This window comes from Melitaea cinxia, chromosome 27, assembly GCF_905220565.1.
Source record: "Melitaea cinxia chromosome 27, ilMelCinx1.1, whole genome shotgun sequence".
NCBI classification, from domain to species: domain Eukaryota; kingdom Metazoa; phylum Arthropoda; class Insecta; order Lepidoptera; family Nymphalidae; genus Melitaea; species Melitaea cinxia.
Genome location: NC_059420.1, coordinates 8,807,204 through 8,835,151, shown reverse-complemented (window position 1 = coordinate 8,835,151; position 27,948 = coordinate 8,807,204). Strand labels below are relative to the sequence as shown.

Sequence of the window (27,948 nt, the reverse complement as noted above, 5' to 3'; positions counted from 1 at the left end):
TGTATATATAGGAAAGTTAAAATATCACACGATTGACATACGAACATCTCTTCATCATTTTTGTACCTATATTATTTCTATTTCATTTAGTTATTTAGTATAATGGAAAACGTAATTGTGTCTAAGAAAAATCAGGGTCCTTTAATAGATCCCGCGCTGTGTCGATGTTGTCGTTCTATTAAAAAATGTCGCCTTTTAACATCGGAATATGAATTTATGGGAGCGAAGGAAGTTTACTCTGATATGTTTATGGATGTTTTTGGCTTGCTTGTGAGTAAATAAACAATTTTATCACTAATATTTCAATAATGCAGACAAATGTCAGGAGCTCGAGTGGGCTTACTAAAATAAGAAAAACCGACTTCAATTATATCGACAAGTAATACAACGTAGGTAGACGAATAATTAGTCAAGAAAATACGCATTATCAAAGATTACTCCAAAAGTTGTAATCAGATCTCGATGAAATTTAAATGTGACCACATGATAAACATCGGTTTTCGATTAAATTAAAAATCATCAAAATTGGTGCACCCAGTAAAAAGTTACGCGGATTTTCGAGAGTCTCCTCAATTTCTCTGGGATCCCATCATCAGATCCTGGTTTCCTTATCATGGTACCACCGTTAGGATATCTCCTTTCCAAAAAAAAAAAAAAAAATAATTATCAAAATCGGTCCATAAACGACTGAGTTATCCCCAAACATACATAAAAAAATATATATATATATATATACACGGTCGAATTGAGTAACCTCCTCCTTTTTTTGAAGTCGGTTAAAAAAATAAATGTACTGAGAACAAATATTTTGATAGAATTCTGCTAATGTTAAACATTTTCCAGATTTTACCACTTAGGGTGATATAACTACGTTAACTTGAATGGTTGGAGGGTAGGATCTCTTTGGAATATCTGCTAATTTTAGTTTTACTATTTTTTAAGTAAATAAAATCGTCTCTTATCATTGGAAAATAAATTCTGGTGTATTTTGGTGTGTGATGGTATTTTTAAGTTGTAATTTCAGTTATTTAGGGGTTGTACTATTTTAAATAATCATGTTAATTACACAGTTTAACGATTTTGAATAAATGTTATTCAATTCAATAATATTATCATTCAAAAGCCAAATCGAGCTTTCATATATTTCTCTGAATATTGTTAGCAATATATTCCAATAATGTGGTTTTTAATAACAAATTAGTAGTAGGAAGGTAGTTAGTTAGCAGTAGGAAGAGAAAAAATTATTCTATCTTGAACTTGACAGAAATCTATTTTGTTGAAACAAAAATACGCTTCAGCCTGTAATATGCCACTACTGGGCATAGGCCTCTTTCCCCATGTAGGAGAAGGATTAGAGCTTAATCCACCACGCTGCTCCAATGCGGATTGGTGGATATATTCCCTACTATGAGTAATGATCGCTATCAGGTGTACATGATAACAACCGGGACCAACGGCTTAAGGTGCTCTCCGAGGCACGGTGGGGAGACCCACAAGGACTGCACAAACACCCAGACCACGGCAAACACCTGTATGGCCATTTGTCATGTGCGGGGATCGAACCCGCAACCGCCAGCGCAACAGGTACAATCCATGGCTGTAACCGTCAAACAAAAATATCAGTTTCTAATTTATTTATACTTATTTCAGTTATCGCATTTAGAGGAAGATAGCAAGGAATCATGCATATGTGCTACATGCGTGTCTCGTCTACGTGAAGCATGTGCTTTTCGACGGCAAGTACTGCAGTCTGAGCAAATGTTTTTAGAGGCTCGATTGCAGAATAAAGATGGTAATTGTCGGCACTTACTAGAAGGTTTATATTTGAATTTTTAGCTCAGTCTAGGAATTATTAAAAACATGTCTTTTAAATATTTTTTATTTGTTTTTGAGAAACAGTATCCTAACATGTGTAATAAGAAATAATTAAAAGTTTTACAAATATATGATGGTAACAACTATTAGAAGTTAACCTGTACTACAGTCTGTTTATAGGTGTATAATTGAACGCTAGCTTCTAGTATTTTTGTCGTAATTAATAAATAAAATAAATCAACACTTCACATTTATTGTGCCCCAATTTTTCTCATGAAAAATGAATGAGTTCAGAAAATACATAAAATACACAAGCATAAAATAAAAACCCATTGGCAAATGTCCAGACCACGAATAACTTTTCTAATTATGACCTGTACAAATGTCTATCATGTGCGGGGATCAAACCCTGACTGCTAACACATTAAGCCAGTTGCTGTGACCGCTGCGCCGACTAACTGCTTGTCAATTGTAAATATAACACACTATCGCTATCGTTTCAGCCTGTAATATCCCACTGTTGGGCATAGGCCTCATTCCCCATGTAGGAGAAAGATCAGAGCTTAATCCACCATGCTGCTCCAATGCGGGTTGGTGGATATATTCCCTACTATGAGTAGCGATCGCTATCAGGTGTACATGATAACAACTGGGATCGACGGCTTAACGTGCTCTCCGAGGCACGGTGGGGAGACCCACCAGGACTGCACAAACACCCAGACCACAGCAAACTCCTGCATGGCCAATACAAATGTTTGTCATGTGCGGGGATCGAACCCACAACCGCCAGCGCAACAGGTAAAATCCATGGCTGTGACCGCTGCGCCAACGCGGCGTCAAAATAGAACACATGTAATATTAAATCAATAGTGTGTGTGTGTGTTTATAGAAAAATGTATGTTTTTCAGATACTGAGCAAAATCTAAAAGTGGAAATAAAAATGGAGCCCCCCTGCGAACCTGATTGTAATGACGTTGCTGATATGCAGGATGATCAGTATGGTATGATAATTACGAATTTACGATTGAATATACTAGATGTGATACTACTATGGAGTCACTAGAATGCCTAGCTATTATTCGGTCTATCCTAATAACCTCACATTTATTTGACTGTTACTCTCTAATGTAATTTATGTACTTGTAAAAGATGTTCTTAGTTTTATATGATTACTATATGTAGGAGATAATTATTATTAACAAAATTTAATATGTAGATGAATTTAATTTATAAAGTAAACGATATTACAATTAATATGAGAATGAAATAATAATTAAATTTAGATGCACGGTTAGTTTTAAGATTCGTAAGCAAGTGTGGTGTGTGAGCGCCGTTCAGCCGAACACTTCAATTCTTGATGGCGTCATATTTCTTTCAACGCATTGGTTTTATCGTGTGGTCCAATGTGTAAAATTTGTAAGGAGCTGGTCCAAGTTGATAAAATAATATTGTGGCGTTTATTATCATCAGGAAGTTCGCCACATATTCCCCCTGGCTAGACCGTAACTACGGTCGATAAAAGTTGGGAAATTGGACTCTTCGCCCGCTTCGTGTGTACTTCTCTGTTGAAGTTTTGACAGGTTGTGATAGTGTTACCTTTTCTTCTCTTGCCATGTACGCCGGTTTAAGCCTGTCGATAGAAACATTAACCTTTTTGTTCTGGACGTCTAGTGTGAAATACTTAGGCGTTCTTTCGATGACCTTGAAGGGTCCGGCATACGGTGGTTCTAACGATCCACGCAATCGGTCTTGTCTCAGAAATACATGCGATGAGTTTGTTAAGTCTTTAGGTATATAAAATGGTGATGCGGTAGATGTATGCCAGGAAGTTGGTCTTGGGGAAAGTTTAGCCATATGAGATCGTAGGCGTGTGGCGTAAAGAGTTACATCTGTTGCGGTGTAATCATCCTTAGGCGACAGGAACTGACCGGGCAATATAAGTGGCTCACCATAAACGAGCTCTGCTGGTGACGCTTGAAGATCATCCTTCCAGGAGCTGCGCATGCCAAGAAGTACTAGTGGAAGAGACTCAGTCCACTGCGAAGAACTACAGTTGCTGTTGCACATGATTGCTGTTTTAAGTTGTCGATGCATTCGCTCAACTATACCGTTTGCTGCAGGATGGTAGGCGGTAGTGCGAATATGTCGAGCGCCAACTGTCGCTGTGAGAGATTTGAACAGTTGACTTTCAAATTGCCGACCGCGGTCTGTGGTTACCCGGGCTGGGCAACCAAAGCGTGCAATCCAACCGGACACCAAAGCTGCGGCACAGGACTCAGCTGTTATGTCCTTAAGCGGGAACGCCTCAGGCCATCGCGTGAATCTATCGATGACGGTAAGGCAATACCTGAAATCATAAGAAATAGGTAAAGGTCCTATGATGTCGAGGTGAATGTGAGAGAACCTTGAAGAAGGAGTAAGGAAAGTGGAAAGGGGGGATACTGTATGGCGGATAATTTTGCATTTTTGGCATTTTAAACATTGCCGTACCCACTCTCTACAGTCCTTACGAATCCCTGGCCAAACAAATCTTTGTGTCACCAGTCGTACTGTAGCTGACCTTCCAGGATGATGTAAACTGTGTACCATGTCAAAGACTTGTCTTCTAAATTCTGGTGTTATATACGGTCGAGGTGAATGCATGGAGATGTCACAGTAGATGGGTATAGTAGTAAATTCAGTTGACATTTTCACAAGCTTCAGTGAAGAACCACGGCGAAGAAAGTCTTGCAGTTCAGTATCATTGTCCTGAGATTGTGCAAGAGTATGATAATCTATGGTACTGATTTCTTCGATCCGAGAAAGTGCATCAGCTACTTTGTTGTCCTTACCCGGTATATATTTTATATCAGTGGTAAATTGAGATATGAAGTCGAGATACCGGAATTGTCGTGGTGAACAGTCTTGCTTACTGGTAGAAAAAGCAAAAGTGAGGGGCTTGTGATCGGTGTAAACAGCGAATGTAGCAGTTTCTATCATATGTCGAAAGTACTTGACAGCTTCGTATACAGCTAGAAGTTCTTTGTCGTAAGGGCTATACTTCTTTTGTGCAGTAGACAACTTATGAGAGTAAAATGCTAGAGGTTGCCAGTCATCAGCTTTCCTCTGTTGGAGTACCGCACCGATAGCAAAGTCTGAAGCGTCAGTGACGATTGCGAGTTCTGCCGAGTAATCTGGATGAGCTAATAGTGTAGCTTGCGATAGTGAAGTTTTACAGTCTTCGAAAGACTTGAGTAATGTAGATGTCATCTCTACTGGGTGAGAACCTTTCAGTTTAGGTCCTTGTAGAATGGAATTCAGCGGCGCCTGGAGTTTTGCGGCATTCGGAATAAACCTACGATAAAAGTTTAGCATTCCTAGAAACCGTCGAAGTTCTTTAACTGTCTTAGGTACAGGAAATTCGTTGATAGCTTGGACTTTTGATTCAAGAGGCTTAGATCCAGAAGCAGAAACGTTATATCCTAAGAAATTTACAGTTTCTTGACCAAATGAGCATTTGGAAGTGTTAATTAAAATGCCATACTGCTTGAGACGTTCAAATAACTGCCTTAGATGTGACTTATGTTCCTCTTTAGATTTAGAAAATACCAAAATATCATCGATGTATCCGTAGGAGAAGTCTAGACCGGATAACACCTCATCAATAAATCTTTGAAATGTTTGTGCTGCATTCCTAAGTCCAAATGTCATGTAAGGGAATTCGAATAATCCAAACGGTGTTGTGATAGCAGTTTTTGGTATATCCTTCGGACTTACAGCTATTTGATTGTATGCCTTAACAAGATCAATAGTAGAGAATATTGAACATCCTGACAACTGGTATGAAAAGTCATGTATATGACGTATCGGGTATCGGTCAGGTATCGTTCTAGCATTGAGTGCTCGATAGTCACCACAGGGTCTCCAACCATCGTCCTTCTTCTTAACCAAGTGAAGAGCAGAAGACCAAGGACTTTCAGAGCGTCTGGCTGTACCACTTGCTAACATATCCTCGAATTCTTTTTTAGCAGCCTGACAACGGACAGGATCTAGACGACGAGGCTTACAAGATACTGGTTGTCCAGGAGTGGTTCTGATGTAATGCAGAGTATTATGTTTTGTCGGAGAGTGTATACCTGCTGGCCTTGTGATCTCCGGGAATTCTCGCAAGATCTCGTGGAATTCAGTTTCACCTGTGACAGTCTTCACTGATGCGATGTCGTCAGACGGAACTGTATGGTTAGCACGTACTGAGAGGGAAGTGATACCATCGATCAAGCGTTGCTGTTTGCAGTCTATGAGCAAACCATAGTAAGTCAGGAAATCGACACCAATGATAGGTCGGTAGACATCAGCGACTGTAAAGTTCCATGTGAAGTCTCTACGAAGTCCGAAATTAAGATGCAGTTTTATTGGTCCGTAAGTATGAATGACTGTGTTGTTTGCAGCCACCAACTCAAAATTAGTTTGCTTGCGGGGCGTCTTTAATACTGACCGTGGGAAAACACACAGGTCGGAACCAGTGTCTACAAGGAACTGCATTTTACTTACACGATCGGTTACAAAAAGACGGCCTGTAGTTGTTGTTGGGCAGTCATAGGCCGCTACTTCCGACTGCCCGTGGAGTTTTCCGAAGAAAAACTACATGGCTCCTTGCATTTTCTTGCATTTGCGCCGTAGGTAAAATGGTAAAAACAATGAGGATGATCTAGGGGTGGTTGCTTGGGATATGAGCGGCTTCGTGAGCGATTATATTTTCGGGTATTTGAGCGTGAGCGCGAGCTATTGTGTTCTAACCGTGCCTTAAGTTGTGCTACTTGCTTTGCTAGTTCGCATACCTGCTTAGCCAAGTCATCGTATGAAGAAGATGAAGTATTAGAAGATGTACTTGCTATCTGCGGCGTTGATGGAGCAATTTCATGCACCTTGTCGGCCAATTCTGCCAGCTTTTCTAACGGTAGATCTATCTGCGAAGCGATTACGGTTTGAATTGTCTGAGGTAATCGACTAGACCATAAAGTGGCTAAAAAATCTTTAGGGACTGATGGACCTGCCAGTCCTTCGAGATGACGTAGGAACTGTGATGGTTTTCGGTCGCCTAGCTCCTCATGCATTATAAGTTGCTTTACGCGTTTCTCCTTTGAGGCAGATAGGCGTTTAATGAGCTCGTTTTTAAGTTTTGAATATTTATCTGCAACGGGCGGATTAGTAATTACGTCTTTTACTTCAGCTGCATATTGGTGATCTAATTGAGCCACTAAATAGCAAAACTTAGTCTCGTCGGTTGTTATTCGAGATAACGTGAACTGGCTTTCGACTTGAGCGAACCATAAGGTGGGTTCCTCTGGCCAAAATGGTGGTACTTTCACGCCTACACGCAATACATCTGTGCCGACATCGGCATCTCTAGGATCATCCTGATTCATATTTATAAGAAAAAAAAAAATCTCGCTTACCGCTATCACTTGAGGCACACCCTAAAAATCACAACTCAATATTCCTTAAGGTATCTTTTCGATGTTTTCAAAATCCAAACTTCGTTCCTCGTCGGGGTCACCAATAATATGGGGTCACTAGAATGCCTAGCTATTATTCGGTCTATCCTAATAACCTCACATTTATTTGACTGTTACTCTCTAATGTAATTTATGTACTTGTAAAAGATGTTCTTAGTTTTATATGATTACTATATGTAGGAGATAATTATTATTAACAAAATTTAATATGTAGATGAATTTAATTTATAAAGTAAACGATATTACAATTAATATGAGAATGAAATAATAATTAAATTTAGATGCACGGTTAGTTTTAAGATTCGTAAGCAAGTGTGGTGTGTGAGCGCCGTTCAGCCGAACACTTCAATTCTTGATGGCGTCATATTTCTTTCAACGCATTGGTTTTATCGTGTGGTCCAATGTGTAAAATTTGTAAGGAGCTGGTCCAAGTTGATAAAATAATATTGTGGCGTTTATTATCATCAGGAAGTTCGCCACACTACTTTAACTGAGGTAGGGCACAGCAGGAATTTATTGCTCAAAATATGGAGCAGCCCGACTGGGGAAGTACCTCGACCTTACAGAAGATCACAGCTAAATAATACTGTTTTCAAACAGTATTGTGTTCCTGTTGGTGAGTAAGGTGACTAGAGCTCCTGGAGGGGATTGGGGATTGGGTCGGCAACGCGCTTGCGATGCTTCTGGTGTTGCAGGCGTCTATAAGCTATGGTAATCTCTTACCATCAGGTGAGCCGTACGCTTGTTTGCCGAAATAGTGATATAAAAAAAATGTGCCCTGCAGTTTTATCCATAATTTGATGAAAAAATGTACTTAATGGAATTTAGGTTTATTGCAATAGTTTGTGTAGTTCTTATTTTTGTGCTCATGAGACGATAAGCAAAGCATTAAATGTCTTGCTCAAAATCTGGAGCAGACTGGGGAAGTACTTCGTCCTTACAGGAAATCACGGCTAAATACTTATTTGGGGAAGTTCCTTGATCTTCAAAAGATTACGTCCCAAATAATACTGTTCTCAAGTTGTGTTATATTCCTGTGGCGATTAAGGTGTTCAGAGCTCCTGGGGAGGGTCAGGGGTGGGATAAAGCGCTTACGATGCTTCTGGATTTGCAGGTGTCCATAAGCTGCAGTATCAGCTTAGGTTTAGGTGAACTGTATGCTTGTTTGCAACCTTTGTTTGAAAATAAAAGAATCATTTTAATTATTCTCTTATTTCCAGAAGATGATGACATTGATACTAAGTTAGATACCCAAATACCAATAAAAGAAGATACTTTAGAGCGGAAAATGTCGTTAAGAAAAACGAGAAACAGTCAGAAGAGCAAAGTCGGTAAAGAATTGAGTAGTAAAAAAATGCAGAAATTAAGAATGAAATTGGATAAATTGATAAAAACAGGTGAGCTTGCCTTAAGTAAATGAGGATTACCCAATCTACATATAATTTTCCAACCTTTTATGTTGGGTGTTGACAAAACTTTTTTTTTGTGAAAATTGAAATATAATGACTAAAAATGGGTATATTATAAACAAACTGATCTGACAATCTTTGTACGGTACTTTTCGTGAATATATATCTGAATATATATACAAATGTTATCCTGATTGGTGAATAAAAAAATAATAATTATCCAATTTGATAAAGTCATTCGGAAAGTATGCGCGTACCAAGATATTATTATACGATATATAATAATGTCCATAATGTATCCTAACACATTTTAGACAATTGTTGCAAATGCTTCACACTAACGCCTCACGTTTGACGGCCCTCACTAGGATTGATCCTACTAACTAATAAGATATTTATTATGTTTATTTGTTACTTTTTATTATGACTCTTTTGATTGTGTATGTGGAATGTGAAATTGTGAATAAAGTTTTTATCCATCTATCTATCTAACATCTAGAAAACTCAGGAACATTCGTTTTGAACTGTACAAGGCATATATATCACCAACCCGCCTGCCCAGCGTGGTGACTATGGGCTTGTGGAGGCCTATGTCCAGCGGTGGACTGTATAGGCTGTAATGTCAACTATTTTTTTCTAAGAATACCCAATTTTATAACAAAGGTTGTTTTCGTTCATTACAGATCCACCTCAGCCGAAGAAATTGAAGAAGCAGACCATCGACCACGACCAGATGGCCTACACCAACACAGTGACAATAGTTCACAATTCATATGTTTGTCCCTTCCACAACCGCATCAGTTTCTACTACTGCTACTATTGCAAGGATCAGTTTACAAATCCCAGTGAGTTGAGAGACCACACACTATCCCATGACCCAAAAGAATTGTTCGAAGATACAACAGAAAACAAGAAACCACCAAAAATCGATATTACTAGAATCGACTGCAGGCTCTGTTCAGAAAAAATCGACGATCTCGATACATTTAAAACGCACATCACTAACGTCCACGGCAAGGTCATGTACCCGGTCACCAATGAATTTTTAAAGTTTCGCCTTACATTAAACAATTTGACTTGTACTGAGTGTACTAGTGTGTTTCCTTACTTTGATTCTTTAAAAAAACATATGATCGACCATTTTGGCACGTTCACCTGTGATATGTGTGGAGCGTGCTTTTTAGAACAGGCATCCTTGAGAACCCATATAAACAAACATAAGAAGGTAGATGTGAATTTTCCATGTGAGGTCTGCGGTAAGAATTTGAAGTCAAAATACAGCAGGAGCTTGCATGTAGCCACTGTGCATGAAAAAAGGCCATTTGTCAATTGTTATAAATGCGATGCAACATTTCTATCCTACGCTCTTCGTAACCGTCACTTGATAGAAGTGCACGGTGACAAACGTACGTTCCCTTGTAAGTTATGTGACAAAGTTTACAATAGAAGAAAAACTTTAATGGAGCATAATAGACGAAACCATTTAAAGGTGTACAGGCATCAGTGCGATCTCTGTGATCAGAGGTTTTACTTGCCATCTCGGTTGAAGGAGCATATGGCAACGCACACAGGTGAAAGAAATTTTAGATGTGAGTTCTGCGATAAAAGCTATCCTCGGTTGCAATCATTACAAGAACATATAAGATCTCACAGCAGCGAGAAGAGATACAAGTGTGACGTCTGCAATACGTCGTTCACTCAGTGCGGTAGTCTGAAGAATCATATGAAGAGTCATCACCAAGTGTTTGAAATGGAGGGAAGCTTTAATTAATGTTAGTGTGTAATTTTTTAGCGCAATTTAAAAGGGATTGTTTCACCGGCATGGATGAAATTTGTGCAGTGCATAAGTAACGAATAGATTTTACAGCAGGAAGTAGGATATGGTGATTAGGATCTGTTTCTCCTCAATAAAGAAACAATTACTTTTAGATTCTAATTGCGAATAGAAATATACCATAAATAAATAATACAACAAAGTCGACGAAAAAATAGTCAAGTAAATGCTAATAAAATATGATTCAAAAAGTAGTCCTCAGATCTCGATCAAATTTTAATGGCAATGGTAATTTGGATGGTATGCAACATGTCTTACGTTTTACTGTTAAAGTCTATTCGTAACTTATTTATAGGATAAATTTCATCCACAATCGGTAGAACAGGCATTAGTGTAATAAATTTTAATAGTGAGTCCACTCAGTTTGACGAGTATAATTTAGCGCCCATAGGCTCTTACCTCCATGTGTTTAGGTAGCTGAAATGACTAACAAATATGGAGTGTAGAAATGAGGAGTGCAATGTTATACAAAGAAAATAAAAAATAAAAAAAATATGGGAGAAAAATTGAAAAAGTGCCCAGCGTGTGTGTGTTAGCATCTCCAGACTGACCTAAGTCAGTCCGGGTCAGGCTTATAGGCAGAGCCTCTATGCCCGGGCTGTCATCACCGAGGGACTTTGCCATCGCCATACCTATCAACCCTACCAGAAAAAGTTCTATTCCTGATGGAGTTGTTGTTGTTGTTGTTGTTCACGGGCTCTTTTCTGCAACTCGACGTCTTGGTGCGCCTTTTTTGCGTGATCGGCTGGTGGGCACTATTCGTGCCAGCCAAGCTTAAGGAGCTAAGCCTAGCAGACCCTTCACGTTGCCGACGACTTCCTGGAGCAACCTCGGTGTCCCAAGGTGTAGTGCCCTGTAGTTCGCCACACCACCGCATTCCAGCAGGATATGTGAGGCCGTTTCCTCTGCCTCCAAGCACGCTCTGCACAGGGGGCTGTCTGTAACACCTAGATTGTGTAAGTGCTTGTTAAGCAAGGCATGTCCGGTAAGAGCCCCGACCAGTAGTCGTAGCTGGGCTCTTTCATAACCGCGAAGTTTGCGGGACAATCCTGGGTTGATCGTCGGAAGAGCTTCCTTGGTCTGCCTGCAGGTAGTTAGGTTTGTCCAATATTCTTGGTGCATTACCTTGGTGTTGTGTCGCAGCTGGCTGCGCAGCCATCCGAAAGGCAGAGGCAGAATGGGTTCGGGTCCGTGGACCCTCATCTCCGATCCATTCCTCGCCAGTCGGTCGGCCGCGTCGTTACCTCGCGATCCACTGTGTCCCTTTATCCATTGAAGGGTAATGGTGTTTGTTTCACTTACCTTCGTCAGAGCTCGATGGCACGCGTATATTAGCCCTGATGTCATAATGTCGCTCTGTCTGTGTCTGTAGGGCTTGCAAGACCGATCTGCTATCGGAAAGTATACGGATTGGAAAACCCTGTACCTCTCTAGATTTGATCGCTGTTGCTGCCATTATGATTCCCATGCATTCCGCCTGGAAGACGGTGTTGTGGATTCCTAATGGCGATGAGATGTGGATATTCAGGTCTTCTGAGTAAACCCCAGAACCTGTACCTGTTGATGTTTTCGACCCGTCTGTGAAGATTCTTAACTCTCTATGGTTGAGGCCTTCACCTGGGTCTTCGTGTAATTGTATTCTGTATTTTTTGTCGAATACGTACTGTTTGGGTATCCTGTCGGTAACCGCTTCGACGAGCGGTTCCCTGTTTGCCAATTCGCCAAGTATTCCTGTGTGTGCTACCTTTACGTTCCTCCACAGGCTTAGCTTCCTGAGTCTTACCGCAGCCGCTCCCGCCTCCTGTTGGATAAACAGGTGCAGCGGCGGCAGGTTCAGTAGGGCTTCCAGGGCGGCTGTCGGAGTGGTCCTCATGCAGCCCGTAGTCGCCAAGCAAGCTAGCCTTTGAAGTCGTTGTAATTTTGCTTCACCGGTGATTAGTCTGGTTTTCGGCCACCAAACCACCGCACCGTAGCTGATAATTGGCCTGATGACGGACTGGTACAGCCACAGAGTGATTTTTGGGGATAGACCCCATTTCTTACCTATCATTCTGCGGCACTACCAGGCTATTGTAGCCTTGTCAATTTTGCTGTTGAGATGTTTGCTCCAGTTCAGTTTGCTATCTAGAATAATTCCTAGATACTTTACCTCCGAGCTGAACTGTAGCTCCGTACCGAACAGTCTAGGGGGGTTGTAGCTCCCCAATTGCCGTTTGTTAGTGAACATTACCTGTTCCGTTTTTCCAGGATTGACGGTGAGTTCGTTATCTATGCACCATCTCTCCACAATTCGTAGCGCCTGCTGTGTGACATTGCACACGGTACTGCTGACTCTGCCGCTGATTAAAATAGCGATATCATCAGCGTACCCGATCGTGAAGTAGTTGTGCTGGTTCTGTCTGGTTATAAGGTAGTTTACCACTAGGTTCCACAGTAGTGGGGAAAGCACCCCTCCTTGTGGACATCCTCTGGCTACCAGTGCGTGTTGTGCCTCAGTTAATGTAAGTTTGATGACTCTTTTTCTGAGCATGTTACCTATCCAGTCAACCATTATCGGGTGTATCCCGTGCTTAACTATGGCCGACGAGATGCTGTTGAAGTTGGTCTTGTCAAAAGCTCCTTCTATGTCGATGAAGGTGCCAAGACACATAGCCTTGTTTTCAATGGCCTCTTTTATTTTACTGACTACTGCATGTAGAGCTGACTCTGTTGATTTACCTTGGCTGTACGCGTGTTGGTTTGGGTGTAAGCGTACTGTAGCTAGGGCGTTTTCTCTCAGATCCCGTTCGCACAACCTTTCTAGAGTCTTCAGCAGAAACGATGTAAGACTTAGGTCTGTGGGATTTGGGTTCAGAGTAGTCACTTTTTCCCGGTTTGGGGATGAAGATTACCTTTACCTCCCTCCACTGCCTTGGCACGTAGCTGTGAGCTAAACAGGCTACCAAAACAGTGGTAAGCCTCTGGATCAGTCGGTTACTTCCCCACTTTAGAAGTGCCGGGAAGACCCCGTCCAACCCTGGGGATTTGAAGGAGTCAAAGCTGTTGATAGCCCATCTGACTTTTGATGGGCTTACTACCTTGAGTGCATACTCCCAATGCTCCTCTGTTGGGGCTACGTCCTCCTCGGGCCAATCCACCGACCGCATGATGTAGCACCCTGGGAAATGTGTCTGAACCAGGATGCACTCTGCTTCTTCCGGCTTGCTCGTGAAGGTGTTGTCAGGCTTTCTTAGGGAGCCCTTCAGCTGGCTGGATTGGTTTACTAGAACCTTCCTTACCCTATTGGCCTGTTCGCAGGTTTCCACGCTGCTGCAGAATTTGCGCCACGAGTCGGTGCTTCTATACCTTAGTCGTTTCTTGTATCTGGACTTTGCTTTCTTATACCTGTCCCAGTTCCGATCGGCGCATGTATTCATTGCTCTGTTTAGAAGTCGCCTTACCTTTTTCCTGAGTCTTTCCAGTTCAGGCCCCCACCAGATTACTTTACTCTCCGGTGGCAATGATAAGGGACATGCAGTTTGGTAGGGGTCTATAATGTTGCTAGTCAACGTATCTACCTGCTGTTCTATATGTCCTGTTCCCACGAGCCGGCCTGGGCATGCCTGCTCGCTGAGCAGCTGCTCCAGTCTCTCAGCGTAATGCACGCGGTCGGTTTTGCGTGGGTTACGCCTAGGCGTTGCTGGAACTGTATTTACCTGCACATCGAAGCGTATCCATCTGTGATCTGAGTACGATGCCTCATCGGATACGTGCCAGTTGGAGATGGTCCCGGAGGCCGCTTCTGTGGCAAGAGTTAGGTCGATGATTGTCCTGCTACGTCTGTTCACGAAAGTGGGTTCAGAGCCCATATTCATGATCTGTAGGTTTGTGGTCATCAGATATTCAACTAAGAGCTTACCTCTTTCGTTTGTTGTTTTCATTCCCCATAGGATGTGATGTGCGTTAGAGTCAGTGCCTATAATTAGTTGCAGCCTGGCCTCTTCGCAGTATGTTATCAGCCGTGCCATGTCGTGCGGCGGTGGCGCATCAGCCTCCGGCATGTAGGCCGACGCGATCACCATCTCCGGCAGGCTGTGGTCTTGCGTTCTATGCAGCTTTATGGCGCACACATCTCTAGAACAGAATCTCGTTAATGTTTGCGCCTCAAATTCCTGATGGAGTTCGAGAGGACATCGCAGGTGGATCCCGGGTATCCTATCCATCATCACGGTCATCACTATCGTCGCCACCGACCGGAGCGTTGACAACCGGTGGTGACAGTAGGAGGTCGCGAGGCAAGAGACGTCTGTCCGGTGGTCTCGCATGAAGCGGTGCTATACCGTGGAGCTGTTTGCACGTGCTTCTGTCCAGGCGACGCACATATTTCTCAACGGTTGAGCGTCTCGGTATCTCTTTGGATGACGTCGTTCATGACGTACCTCGTAGCATCTACTATCAGTCGTAGGCACCGGTTCTGCTGGATCTGAAGCCGTCTGGCCTGGCTCGCCGAGCAGAGGGCGTACTAAGCGGGGGCCGCATACGTCAATCGCGAGCGAATGTAGGCTCCGTAGATCTTCAGCTTAGTTTTCTTGGGTAGTCTGGAGGTGAACACTGAGTGGAGTTTCGACCGGGTCGCTCCTGCGTGGTTGACAGGTGGGTCCATGCGCAGCATCTGTTCGATGTGACACCGCGAGATACCTCACTGAGATCCCCCACTCTACGTCTTGGCCTCGGAGAGTTAACTGGCGCCACGGTTTGTACCCACCGGTAAGCAGAGCGGCCGTCTTCCCAACGTTTACGGAAATTGTCCACTTACCCAGCCACTCGAGAGGTCTCGAGAGCAGGTCTCGTCGCGATGACATTGTTGGCGCGATCTCGAGACGCAGGTGACGGCTTATATGGTGCGGAAGCTACCACCTTTGCCCTAGGTAAGGGCACGACGTTGGGGCTGGCAGCAGTCGGTCCTCGATCCCCGATAGCCGGACGTCGAGCATGTCGCACACGGTGGAGGTCAAGGACCGCTTTAGCTCCTCGACCAGTACCATCCCCAGCGAGAGTGCAGATGCCGTTCGCGCTCTAGCAGCTGCAGTGTTGGCGGCGGTGCTAGTGGCCGCAGCCGCCTTCGACTTGGCCTCGGTTAAGCCGCGCCTCAGCGCCTTCACCTTGGCTTTGGTCGCTTCAACCTCCAGCTTGAGGCGGCGATTCACCGCTCTCAGCCCCCTTGTTTCCTCGGCGTCACTACGGTTCGCCAGCGCGTCAACCTCCTCGGAGGGGGCGGAGGCGGACCTCTTCAGCTGGGCCACAAACTGGCCCTTGAGGTTGCCAGAATTCTTGGCAACCTCCAAGATGTAGGCGAGGCTCTCGCCCGCGCGCGCTCAAACATTTAGCATCGATCAGTAGACTCGATGTCTTCCGTACTCCCGATAGTGACGCTCCCGGGCCTGTATTGCCTGCCACGCAGTTCTGCATCTAGTTCGTCTGCAATAGGCACCGGAGTAGATTAAAAATTTAGCCCTCGAACTCGAACCCGCCTTCGAGCCCAACGGCCTCCCCGCCTGGCAGTAGTAATTTTGAAGACCGTCGTCTCTTCCGTCTCCGTGTCCGAACCCACGAAGAAAACGAAGGAGGACAATTTCTTTTTCCCCTCAGTACGGCCCTGAGAAAACTTTCTAGAAACGTCCAAGTCCAGGTCGGACTCGATGTTCGACTTGTCCAAACGACGGCTTGCCTTGGTTTGGCCCTGAGAAGGGGCGTCGTGTTAGCCTTGAGAAGGGCCGTCGGGTTAGCCCTAAGAAGTGCCGCCGGCTTGGCCCTGAGAAGAGCCTTTGGTTCAGGAACGTAATAGAATCGCGTCAAACGACAAATTACGAATATGTAAAACACACAAAACAATGATCAGCCAGCCACAAGTATAGTTCGTAAGATTCAGTCACCCGCCTGCCACCTGCGCTACCGGGGTCAGGACGGGTTCCAGGGGAGACGACAAGGGCGTACTTAACAAACACTAACGGGACTCCCCCGGCGACAGATAGCTGCTCTAGGGTACTCCAGCCCGGATGGGACGCGGTTGGGATTTCGCGCCTTCCACCGAGACATAGAAGCTACAGCCTTGTAAAAACGACGCTACCACTCGCACAAACGCGGGCGGTGTTGTTGTGTTGATCACCTTAGCCAGGAGTCCGGCGTGCCACATACGATCGAAGGTCTTCGCCATGTTGGGTGGTTGGGCGTGATAATAAGAATATAGGCTTGACTTGATTGTATTTCACTTTATTGTTATAAGACAAAAAGACAATAGTTAACTAAATATGGAGTGGCAGACATGACACCAAGGACGACAAAAGGCAATGGCAATCACTTATAAAATACTATGTAACGTCTCCCTTTGCAAATAAAAAAATAAAAACAATTTTGTGTCTGCCCCAGTATCTAACATAAAGAAATAACTTTACTATTAATAACAATATCCGCCAGTTCTTCGCACTTCAGTGTTCCTATAAAATATAGGTCTTCATTGCATTCAGTTCAATATTTTCTTGTGTTACTGCGCGGACAGTCCTGCTCGATCTGCAATGACTGCAAAATGGTTGTACTTTTTACATATTTTGCATTGGACTTCATTGGCTGGACATCTATAGCGGTGAACTTGACCACACGGCTACAAGTTTCCTTATTATTTCCATATCGCTTGTGCTCTGGTTATCTGTTCCATAAAGGTTGTCTTGATTGACTGTCTTGTCTCGGCTGGGATGTCTGTCTTGTTTTAGATGTGTGTCTTGATCTGAATGCCTGTTGTGTCCTTGCTCTTCTACTAACTTGTACTTTCCAACATCTTGGCTTGTTTCCTAGAAGCTTCCTGGTGCTTCGCTATTTTTATCGATTCATTTAGTGTCTGTAGTTTTTCTTGAAGAATTTTCTCTTTTATAAACTGGTTATTTGCATTGAGATTCCAACTGAAGATATCACCGAGAATGTCATCTAGATTCTTGAGTTCCCACTGACTGGCTATGTTTTTGAGGTCTGTTATGTATTGCTCAATCGACTCGTCTTCTCCTTGTTGTTAAAAAGGCCAGTGTGGATCAAAGATTTTAATTGATTAAATTTACAATTTGAACGGGTGCGAGTTTTAAACATGTAGACGAGAGGAACCACAGAGTACAAAAGGACAGATAAAATGGTTGACATAGACTATATAAAAGTTTCCAATATGCAGATTACAAATAATCAATATGAACATACGTTCCATTATATTTTTTAACACCTCCCCTTATGCTGCATATTTTTGTTATCACGTTTAAGCTTAAAACACTTTGATTTTAAGTGGCCAGGCTTCTTGCAGTAGTGACAAACCACGAAGGATGACTCGCTGGGTACGGAGACTCCATTGTCGCTCTGCTTACGGAACTCCTCCTGTAGAAGACGCGCTCGCACTGCTTCGCTTGTCAAATTTTCCAGGATATTTGCAGTCTCCAGACTCGAAACAAGCACATCAAACTCCTGCGACAGCCCACTCAGTAGTAATTCTGCTACTTCCTTGTCTTCGATGACACGGCCGATGTCAGCAAGCTGCTGTACTAGTGTCATCACCCCGTCGATATATTCTCCCATGGAACTGTAATCGTTGTAATTCGATCTGTGAAGCTTCCGGAGCAGCAGGACCCTTCGGTATAACCCTTTATCCTCAAAAACTTCCTTCAGCTTTTCCCATGCCTGTTTTGCGGTGGTGACTGACCTGAGGTACTGGATGCAGTTGCTTTTCACAGACAGACAGATTCGTGCCAACGCCCTTTGGTCTTTAGCAGGAGTTATTACCTCTCCCTCAGTTCTCTCAATACATGACCACAGCCCTTCCATAATAAGAGCCATTTTCATTTGGAATTTCCAATTGTGGTAGCTCGCCACACCGTCCAGCTTGTCGAACGAGTAGGCGGCATAAGGCTCTTGCGCACCCTCGCTCGACATTGTTAATCTTAAGCGTTTTAATGTTTTAATTATGCAGTACTTACAGCGTATTTTCTTCTGGGCCCATAACCTGTTAAAAAGGCCAGTGTGGATCAAAGATTTTTATTGATTAAATTTACAATTTGAACGGGTGCGAGTTTTAAACATGTAGACGAGAGGAACCACAGAGTACAAAAGGACAGATAAAGTGGTTGACATAGACTATATAAAAGTTCCCAATATGCAGATTACAAATAATCAATATGAACATACGTTCCATTATATTTATTAACACTTGTCCCATGTTGAACAGCTTATGGCGCTCTATTGTGAAGTCGATTTGCGATAAGAAGTGTTTTTCAAATTTTTTGATTTGCTGTTTGAAAGGGACAGTGTCGATGTCAAGGCCAAATGAATAAAATATTTTTAAGGCGTCTCTGCCTATGTGATACAACAGAATAGCTACTGTTGTCCTTGCTGTCTTCTAGCATGTTGGTACGAAGGTATAGTTTAAGCTGAATGAGCCAATTTTTCCATTCTAATGGCATGTTGTTTGAATGTATGTTCAGCGGCTTAAGAAGACCTCCCATGGCCCCTAGGTAAGACTGGTGTTTATTTTCAGATTTTTCCGATATCTTAAGGTGCTATGACGAAACCAATGATATAATTATACCTCTCACCTCAATGGACGAAACCTGGCATGCGGCGACTTGAATAACTATTTGTTGAAGCTTGAGTCTCTTGACTAGAACCACTCGGCGGCAGACGTGACACCAAGGACGACAAAGGGCAAAGGCAATAATGTTGCCACTTATAAAATACTATGTAATACTCCATATCGGGCAAGACCCCGACCGTGCACTGCCGGTTGTTCAGCTAACTGGCTAGGAGATTGAGGACTTTCGCCAGCTTGAAAGCGCGAAACCCGAACTGTTCTTCGCGCAAGGGGAAGTGCGGTGCGAGTCTTCGCAGTAGCAGACGCTCGAACAGTTTTCCAGTGCGGTGACCAGCGTAACCAGCGTGACTGTGACTGGGTTCGAGGCTCTGGCTGTTGGGTGATGGGTTTGCGGCAGGTCTTGACTGCTCGGCACAGGTGCTACCACCACCTGTTGCCGTGGCTGCGGTTTCGAGGCAGCCGCTGGTTCCGAGCGAGCTGGCCTGGCCGCCCGCCTGCTACGCTTGGTCTTTTTCGTTCGAGCCTTCTGAGCTTGGCTGCCCACTGTTCCGGCCTGGTGTCAGCCTCAGATGATAGGAGGATTGGCTGGTGAGATCAGCGTGGTTGGCGCTCTAGGTTCCACTAAGGGAGGCTCCGCTGGTCTTTCTTTTCTCTGCCCCTCGGTTCGAGTCTTCGGCTGTTCTCACAGGGGGCCAGTGAAATTCTCCTGTCTCGCTGTATGCTATAAATTACAGTTCGAAAATCTTCCACAATCGTACTGGTGTAGACAAAGGGTATGATATGAATGAAGCAATTATAGTGTAAAATTCGACCGAAATGGGGCTAATATCACTAAAAGTATGATATGAAGTGGAAGTTTCAGAGAAAGTTTTTAGATTTACCCTTATGCCAATGTGGCGCCACACTAATTTAATGCATTTCTGATAATTATTCTCTTCGTACCCTCCATACAACTGGTAACAAACTAGGAATGCCTTAAAAGTTATTGTTTTTCATTATGATTTAATTTTTTTAAATTTTATATTAGAATTTATGAAATTATTTTAACTGAAACATATTTTATTTAATAAGAAAATAAATAATAATAAATTCTTTTTCTCTAGCTTTCTAAACAGATAATAAGTACAAATAATATGTGGACGCATTTTATCGATAAATTTGGCGCCAATAATACGCCATTTTAAAATCTAGAAGAGTCGTTATTAAAGTTTATTACACTGATTTGTTATAAAAGAAAAAACAGCAAGATCATGTATTAATTGTTGACAATTATATTTAAAAAAATGCATTAATTTAAATAACTATGAATATTGATAATTAATTACTATTAACTTGTGTTTGCGCTTAATGTAAATAGATAATTTTGTATTATTTATACAACGTGGCGTAATTTAAATAAAATAATATTTATTATAATTAAATTTATTTTTATTTTTCACCTACATACATTTAAGACTGGCTGAAAAAAAATGGCTTTTTTTGCATCTTTTATAATTCGTTCATTTTCTTACAATACGACTACCGGCGCTAATTTCAGGCACTACTTGTTCGAATTGAAATTTTTTATTTTCTATCGTATAGCCCATTTACCGAGGAAGGCTATAGGCTATTTTTCTTTTCTCAAATAAACGTTGGTGAAACCGCAGGGCACAGCTAGTCTTATAACATAAAAAATTTATGCTAAGTAATAAATAAAATTAAGTAAGTGGTTATTAAATCAATACATATAATAGAAAATGTAAAGGGTCGCTGTCTGTACATTTAAGATAAAGGTATGAGAAAAAATATTATTGGGACCTTTATCAACGCAAATAGCACTCAAAATAATGATTAACCCTTTTTTAAAGTAGAAGTATAATACTGAAATATTAAAATTTTAGATTAGTTTTTGAGACTCATTTTCTGGATATATATAATAACTTTTTTTCAAAATCAAAATTGTATCGTCATTTTAATTTATGTAAGACAAAAATAAAAGTATGTGTATACTCATGTTAGCGCGTAAGAAGTTATACTTCATTGGCTAGCTAACTTCAGGATGTCGGTTTTTTGTAATGGAATAATGAAAGTAAATTTTTAGATATCGTAAACATTTACTCTTATAATTTTTCCAAAAACTTGGGCAAAATTGCCGCCCTATAGGATATATCCTACTCAGCCTACTGGTAAATCCGCCACTGTAATAAAATATTGTGATTCATTCACAGGCAGAGACATTGTACCTACTTTTATAGATATTTGATTTTGGTCCACTCAGTTTTTTTAAATCTTTATTTAATGGCACTTTGTCAACTTGACGACGTCCAGTAAATCTTAATACATATTTCCTAAAACATTAGCAATATATTGTTTAATAAAATCAAGAATAAGTAATCAATATTGGGTAAGAGATTCTACATCTTGAACGATACAGGCCATATATGTACTTTCTAGCGACCCCAGTCATATAAATTATCCTTACTGTAGTAGTTTTTAAAAGATTTCTTTGTAAAGGAGAGTTCTAACAGCAACATTTGTAGGGTGACAAAAAAAAAAAAAAACCATAAAATAACAATCCATCATTTATTACAATAAATTAACTATATTCCGGATGCTGGCTCTTCATATGACCCTTCAGGCTACAATTCTGTATGAACGCCTGGCCACATATGTGACAACGGTAGCGTCTATCATTTGTGTGTATTCGTATGTGCTCTTTGAGGGTCTTCTTACGGGGGTAGGTTTTTTCACAGACTTTGCATTTGAAGTTCCTTTCGCCTGTGTGTGTTGGCATATGGTTGGTTAGGGCAAAGCCGGTAAAAAATTTCTGGCCGCAGGTTTGGCATTCGTATCTGGAAAGATAAACTTTATATTAATAAAAATAATTGTTTTTGTTGAAATCTTCTCTTTTTGAAGTTTAAAATAAGGTCATAATCGATGAGATGTTTTTCTTAATATTATAAAGTTATAAAGGTGGCAAACAAGCATATGGACCACCTGGTGGTAAGCGATGACCGTAGCTTATAGACGCCTGCAACACCAGAAGCATCGCAAGCGCGTTGCCGACTCCACCCCCGAGCCTCCTCTGGAGCTCTGGTCACCTTACTCACCACAGGAACACAACACTGCTTGAAAGCAGTTTATGTAGCCGTGACCATCTGTAAGTCTGAGGTACTGCCCCGGACGGGCATCGCTGGGTTTTAGTAGGTAGGTTGGGTTGTTCACTCCGGACCAGGAGCCAGGACACTCCCGTCGGCCTAGTCGGCGAGTTCATAAAAGCGACAAAAAAAAAAGAAGGGCTGCTCCAGATTTTGAGCGAGATATTTTCTGGAGAGCTCTATTTCATAATCTACCTAATTTTTTTAAATACCTATAATCCTTCAAATGCTCTTTCCTCCTGTGTATAGTAAGCTTCCGTCTAGTTTCACACACTTTGTCACAAACATTACATGGGAACGATAAGGGCTCTTCCCCGTGGACCTCCACTAAGTGTTTCAACTTCTGCGGATACGTCATCAGTCTGACGTCACATTTTGGACAGTATACTCTGCCTGGAAATGAGAAAATTATTATATTATTAGTTTGTATTATCCTTAATTTTGTTTTTTGGAGCCTAACTATATGCGAATGATTGGAGGGATAATAGTCTACAAGGGCTCTAAAACATAGCATTGGGCTGTCATACTAAAGAGAAAACATTAAAATTCATTTATCAAGTAATCATACCAAATTTAAAAGTAATTTTACAATACTTTAAGCCTTTTGTGTCAGACTATAATTTGTTTTATACTACTAGGAAGATAAATTAGCTTACGATCCACCTTATAGTGTAGTATGTGTAGTACCAGTCTAAAGCGACAAATTGTAATTTACCGCCCAAATTATGCATACATTTTATTTTTGAAACATTATTTTGTATACATCCAGAAAATGAAAAAGCATTTCCACAACCTTTGCACTTGCCCGTTTTGACTAGACTTTCGATTAAACACCGTTATTTTGAAGTTAGATAGGTTAGGATTTTTTTGTAACAAAATCATGTCGATAAATGGTCTAATTTGGAAGTTAGATAGGTTAGGGTTATCTTTTTTTTTTGTAATGTAATTATATCGATAAACGGTCAAATTTTGAGCTTAGGTAATTCGACGGTTCTTAATCTAAAGCCGTTTTTTTTTTGGCCGAGGGCGTGGAGAGAAATAGGGTATCGAGTTTCAGCGATCACTCAGGGCGGCAAAATTTGAATACCCTACTAGAGCTAAAAATTGAATAGCCTACAGGCGGTAAAAATTGAATAGCATACTGAAGCCAAAAATTGTATAGGCGACTGGCGGCAAATTTGAAAATAATCCACTGCTCATGTCACATCTATTTTCGCATAGACCAAGAAATCTTTGAAACAAATATTCATTTGCGTACATACTTTGTGTAACTATATAAGTGTATAATACATAACACCAATATTTTTACATTTTTTTATTGTATGTAACGGCCCTTTTTATATCTAAAGTGAAAAATTGTGTCTTATATAATTGAATTGATTTATTCTTAACTCTACTAATATTATAAAGCTGAAAATTTGTTTAAACGCGCATTGCAAAATTATTTTTGTGTTGGATAGCCCATGTACCGAGGAGGACTATGGGCTATTATTTCTTCCTATTTTTCTTCAAATAGAATCGTGCGAAAATCGAAAATAGCTAGTAAGAAATAAAGTTCGTATGCCAGAAATCTCACCTCTTTTTTTATGCACCCTGTCAACATGTAACTCCCTATTATAGTGTGCCTTGAACACCTTACCGCAGACTTCACAGGGAAAATCGCCTTCTTCGTGCCTCTGCTGATGCATTATAAACCTACCCCGATCGACGAAACCCAGGCCGCAAGTCTCACAGACATAATTACTGAAATGTTCGTTCATATGTTTGTTTAGAGCGTGGAAATATGGAAAGGCCAAATCACATAGAGCGCATTTGAACTCATTATTTGTCAAACGGAACGGTAAAAGGAGGTCACGGTTATTGAAGTAGTATTTCTTATTGTGGACGCTAGAAATGTGATGTCTGAATTCGTCCAATGTTGTTATCCTCTCCGGACATAATCGACAATCAATCCTAGTTAGGTCAATCTTGAGCATATTCTTATGTTCGGTTATTTTAAACTTCTTTGGGTGATGGCTATGTAGTGTATGGTTTCTCAGCAGCTCGGGATCCGAGAAATTTTCTCCGCAGTAGAAGCACAGTAGGTTGTTGTGTCTGCACTTGAACGGACAGACGTACGAGAATTCAACTATTGTTAGTATATTCGTTTCTGTGATGTACGATGGGTCTCTCTCTCGCATCCTTTGTTGCAGTTTTGACATTGGTATCACTGGAACAAATCAAATTTTTACTTTCGTTTTGGTGTCGCAATTTAGTACTAAAAATCCACTTTTATTTTTGTCAATTATTCTTGTTTTTTCTTTACTATACTGTCTACGATGTTGTCAATTCATTTGTATAATTTTTTTTATGTGTGTCAACTCTGTACAAGGCGAGTATTTTTTTTAAGTAATCCCAACAATGCATATTTAATTTGAATATTTATTTGACTACCTACATTGTATACCTTGTTAGTGAAAATCGAAGTCTGTGTTTTTGCTGTGTGGATACGGCATTAAAGAATATAGCCACTCCCCTCTTCCCGTGGGTGTCGTAAGAGGCGACTAAGTGATAACACAGTTCCGCTACCACCTTGGAACTTAAAAAGCCGACCGGTGGCGGTATAACCATCCAACTGCTGGCTTTGAAATACACAGGCCGAAGACGAGCAGCAGCGTCTTCGGTGCGACAAAGCCAGTCCTGCGGTCACCAACCCGCCTGCACAGCGTGGTAACTATGGGCAACACACATGAGTTCACGCCATTTTTGAAGCGAACTTGTGGAGGCCTATGTCCAGTAGTGGACTGCAATAGGCTGAAGTGATGATAGTAGAACAAAATATGATCATACTTGGTTGTTCAACAATATTCCTTGTGATGTCTCCGTTTGATTTAAGGTCTGTGTTCCTGTTAGGTCGGTCAGCTATCTGGTACAGAGGTATGTCGTCGTTTGATGAATCATGCTCCAACGCTTCTGGTTTTATTTCATCTAATAACAATAATAATAATAAAAATAGTGTAATTTCCATACCAAAATACATACACATTTATAGAAAAAGATATACAAGGACGACCTTATCGCCAAATGTGCAAATTTATTTATTTAATTAGGCATTAAAAATTTTTAAACATCTATTTACTAACTTTATGATCATTAACCGACTTGCAAAAAAGGAGGAGGTTCTCAATTCGACTGTATTTTTTTTTAATGTATGTTACATCAGAACTTTTGACCGGGTAGAGTCGATTTCGACAATTTTTTTTTAATCGAAAGGTGGTGTGTGAATTGGTCCCATTTAAATTTATTTGAGATCTAACAACTACTTTTCGAGTTATATCTAATAATGCGTTTTTACTTGATGCTTTTTTCGTCGACCTACGTTGTATTATACCGCATAACTTTCTACTGGATGTAACGATTTTGATAATTCTTTTTTTCTTGAAAAGGGGATATCTCTAGGTTGGTACCATGATAAGGAAATCAGGATCTGACGATAGGATCCCAGAGAAATAGAGGGAAACTCTCGAAAATCCGCAAGAACTTTTTACTGGGTGTACCGATTTTGATAATTTTTAATTTAATCGAAAGCTGGTGTTTATCATGTGGTTACATATAAATTTTATCGAGATCTGATAACTACTTTTTGAGTAATCTTTGATAACGCGTAGTTACTTGACTACGTTACTTGAGGCGTAGTTACTTTTAAGTAGTCAGATTTCAGATTTTCTTCATCTTATAGGTATGGAGTGTAAAGGTATAATGTTATATGGGAGAAAAGTTAAAAGTATTCAGCTTCCACATTCGCGCTGGTGTAGACAAAGGGTATGATATTAATGTAGCAATTATAGTTTAAAATTCGACCGAAATGGCGCTAATTGACAAACATTTGTATTGGCCATACAGGTGTTTAGTGTTTACCGTGGTCTGGGTGTTTATGCAGGATTTGTGGGTCTCCCCACCTTGCCTCGGAGAGCACGTTAAGCCGTCGGTCCCGGTTGTTATCATGCACACAGGATAGCGATCGTTACTCATAGTAGGGAATATATCCGTCAACCGGCATTGGAGCAGGCTGAAGTGAACAAAACTACTACTGAACCGATTGGAACAATACTTATACCATAAGATGCAGCGTGTTTCAGAGGAGGTTTTAGTATATAATATGTTGGTGATTACTTATCGCAAATAAAAATAATATATATGGCAAAACACATTTGCCGGATTAGCTAGTAAATTAATGAATTATAAAACTTACAAACATCGTCAGCCAGTGCATCCCTTGGCGGGGACTCCGATGATATTCCAATATCGTCGTCGTTTTCAGTATCTTGTGGTTCTGTCTTAACTTCTACTTCGATTTTCTGGTCTTCTGTTTGAGCTTTTGCACCATCATCTTTAATCAAAAGGCATTAATAATAATAACAATAATATTCTTTATTGCACACCATTTAAAGATACAAACAAAAGTAGTACAATTAGAGGAAGATGTACAAAGGCGGTCTTATCGCTAAAAGAGCGATTTCTTCCAGACAACCTTTCTTGACAGCGTATAGAAAAGCGGTTAGGAAGTGTACAAATAATTGTTATAGAAATTAGAATACATCTGATATATATTTAAGTACCAACTAGTGCGGGTACTACGAAATATGTTTGTATCAAATTATTATTTTTGATGAAGGTAAATCAGTTCCGCATTAAATGTTAACTAGCAGCAAGTCTTTCCTTTGGTTCCCATATAATAATATTATAATATACTTAAATATTTATCAACATCACAATAGATTATAAAATTATGCATACATATATTATATACATACATACATATGCTTACACTTTTTTTGGGGATCGCAGTTACTCGCGTCCGTAGGATGTACCAAGTCAGGTCTTAACCCTCTTTACCCTACACGTGACCCCTGGGTGGTGCAAAACGAGTAACATACATAGGTGGTAGGCTTCGGCCGTGGCTAGTGTGACCACCCATCGAGCAAAGACGCGCCGCCAAGTGACGCGTCTTGCGACACGACTTGTCGTGCCGTGAGGCGCCTCGCGTTCCGGAACGATGCTCGTAATAGCCAATCATAGGGGTATGGGTATGTACAGTTGCGCTGCGTCTAGTGACAGGATCCTGATCTGCGTAGTCACTGCGCCGGACGTCTCGACCTGGAGGGTAGCGGGATCCGAAGCACGGTGCACCGCTGGCCGACCGCAGGCAGTAGGGGGCCCAACTAGTAGGTTCGCCACCTATGAAAGGCTGCCCCGCCACCTAGCGAAAAATCCAGGGATGGCTTCCATCGTGCCGGTTGGCGACCGGTGAGAGGACCCGATGGCGATTTCCTGGGGGGTTCGGGCGTCCCCGCGGTCTCCAGGCGAGTCTTCTTTAGTGTGGTTTCTGTAAAAATCGTGGAGTCTATAGACGTAGCCCCTCGTACAACTACCATTTCCCCTCCTATTCACCCCTTGACCACAATGAAGAACAAGAAAAAAAGTAAGGTTAAACAGCGGCTGCACCTCCTCTCTCTCAAAGTGCACCTCACCAACATACGAGGATTGCACTCAAATCTCGATGCAGTCCACCACCACCTGGAGACTGAGAGGCCGCATTTACTTTTCCTTACGGAGACGCAAATAGGTAGCCCAGCAGATGTAACGTACCTGCAGTACCCTGGGTATTCGCTCGAACATAATT

The 27,948-nt window shown here is 41.5% G+C and overlaps 2 protein-coding genes across 2 annotated transcripts; one reads left to right on the top strand and one right to left on the bottom strand.

Annotated features, from left to right (window-relative positions):
- Positions 1–10,916, top strand: LOC123666961 (zinc finger protein 69 homolog). Its single transcript, XM_045600974.1, has 6 exons — positions 1–270; positions 1,651–1,835; positions 1,900–1,912; positions 2,705–2,816; positions 8,531–8,707; positions 9,403–10,916. The coding sequence occupies exons 1-6, from the start codon at positions 103–105 to the stop codon at positions 10,488–10,490; spliced, it is 1,743 nt and encodes a 580-aa protein (XP_045456930.1). The 5' UTR covers positions 1–102; the 3' UTR covers positions 10,491–10,916.
- Positions 10,917–21,697: 10,781 nt separating this feature from the next.
- On the bottom strand, positions 21,698–27,700 carry LOC123666960 (zinc finger protein OZF-like). Its single transcript, XM_045600973.1, has 6 exons — positions 27,571–27,700; positions 26,518–26,655; positions 25,116–25,253; positions 23,863–24,495; positions 22,499–22,679; positions 21,698–21,980 (listed from the first exon to the last, which is right to left on the bottom strand). The coding sequence occupies exons 1-6, from the start codon at positions 27,698–27,700 to the stop codon at positions 21,725–21,727; spliced, it is 1,476 nt and encodes a 491-aa protein (XP_045456929.1). The 3' UTR covers positions 21,698–21,724.
- Positions 27,701–27,948: the final 248 nt, after the last annotated feature.

Bases quoted from the DNA above. Each gene is read 5' to 3' on its own strand.
- LOC123666960 (XM_045600973.1), bottom strand. From the start codon at position 27,700: ATGGTAGTTGTACGAGGGGCTACGTCTATAGACTCCACGATTTTTACA. The intron at 25,254-26,517 runs GTAAGTTTTATA...TATTGTTATTAG, and splicing joins TGCACTGGCTGACGATGTTT to ATGAAATAAAACCAGAAGCG. The intron at 22,680-23,862 runs GTGAGATTTCTG...TCTCATTTCCAG, and splicing joins CAGGGTGCATAAAAAAAGAG to GCAGAGTATACTGTCCAAAA.
- LOC123666961 (XM_045600974.1), top strand. From the start codon at position 103: ATGGAAAACGTAATTGTGTCTAAGAAAAATCAGGGTCCTTTAATAGAT. The intron at 2,817-8,530 runs GTATGATAATTA...TCTTATTTCCAG, and splicing joins TATGCAGGATGATCAGTATG to AAGATGATGACATTGATACT. The intron at 8,708-9,402 runs GTGAGCTTGCCT...CGTTCATTACAG, and splicing joins GGATAAATTGATAAAAACAG to ATCCACCTCAGCCGAAGAAA.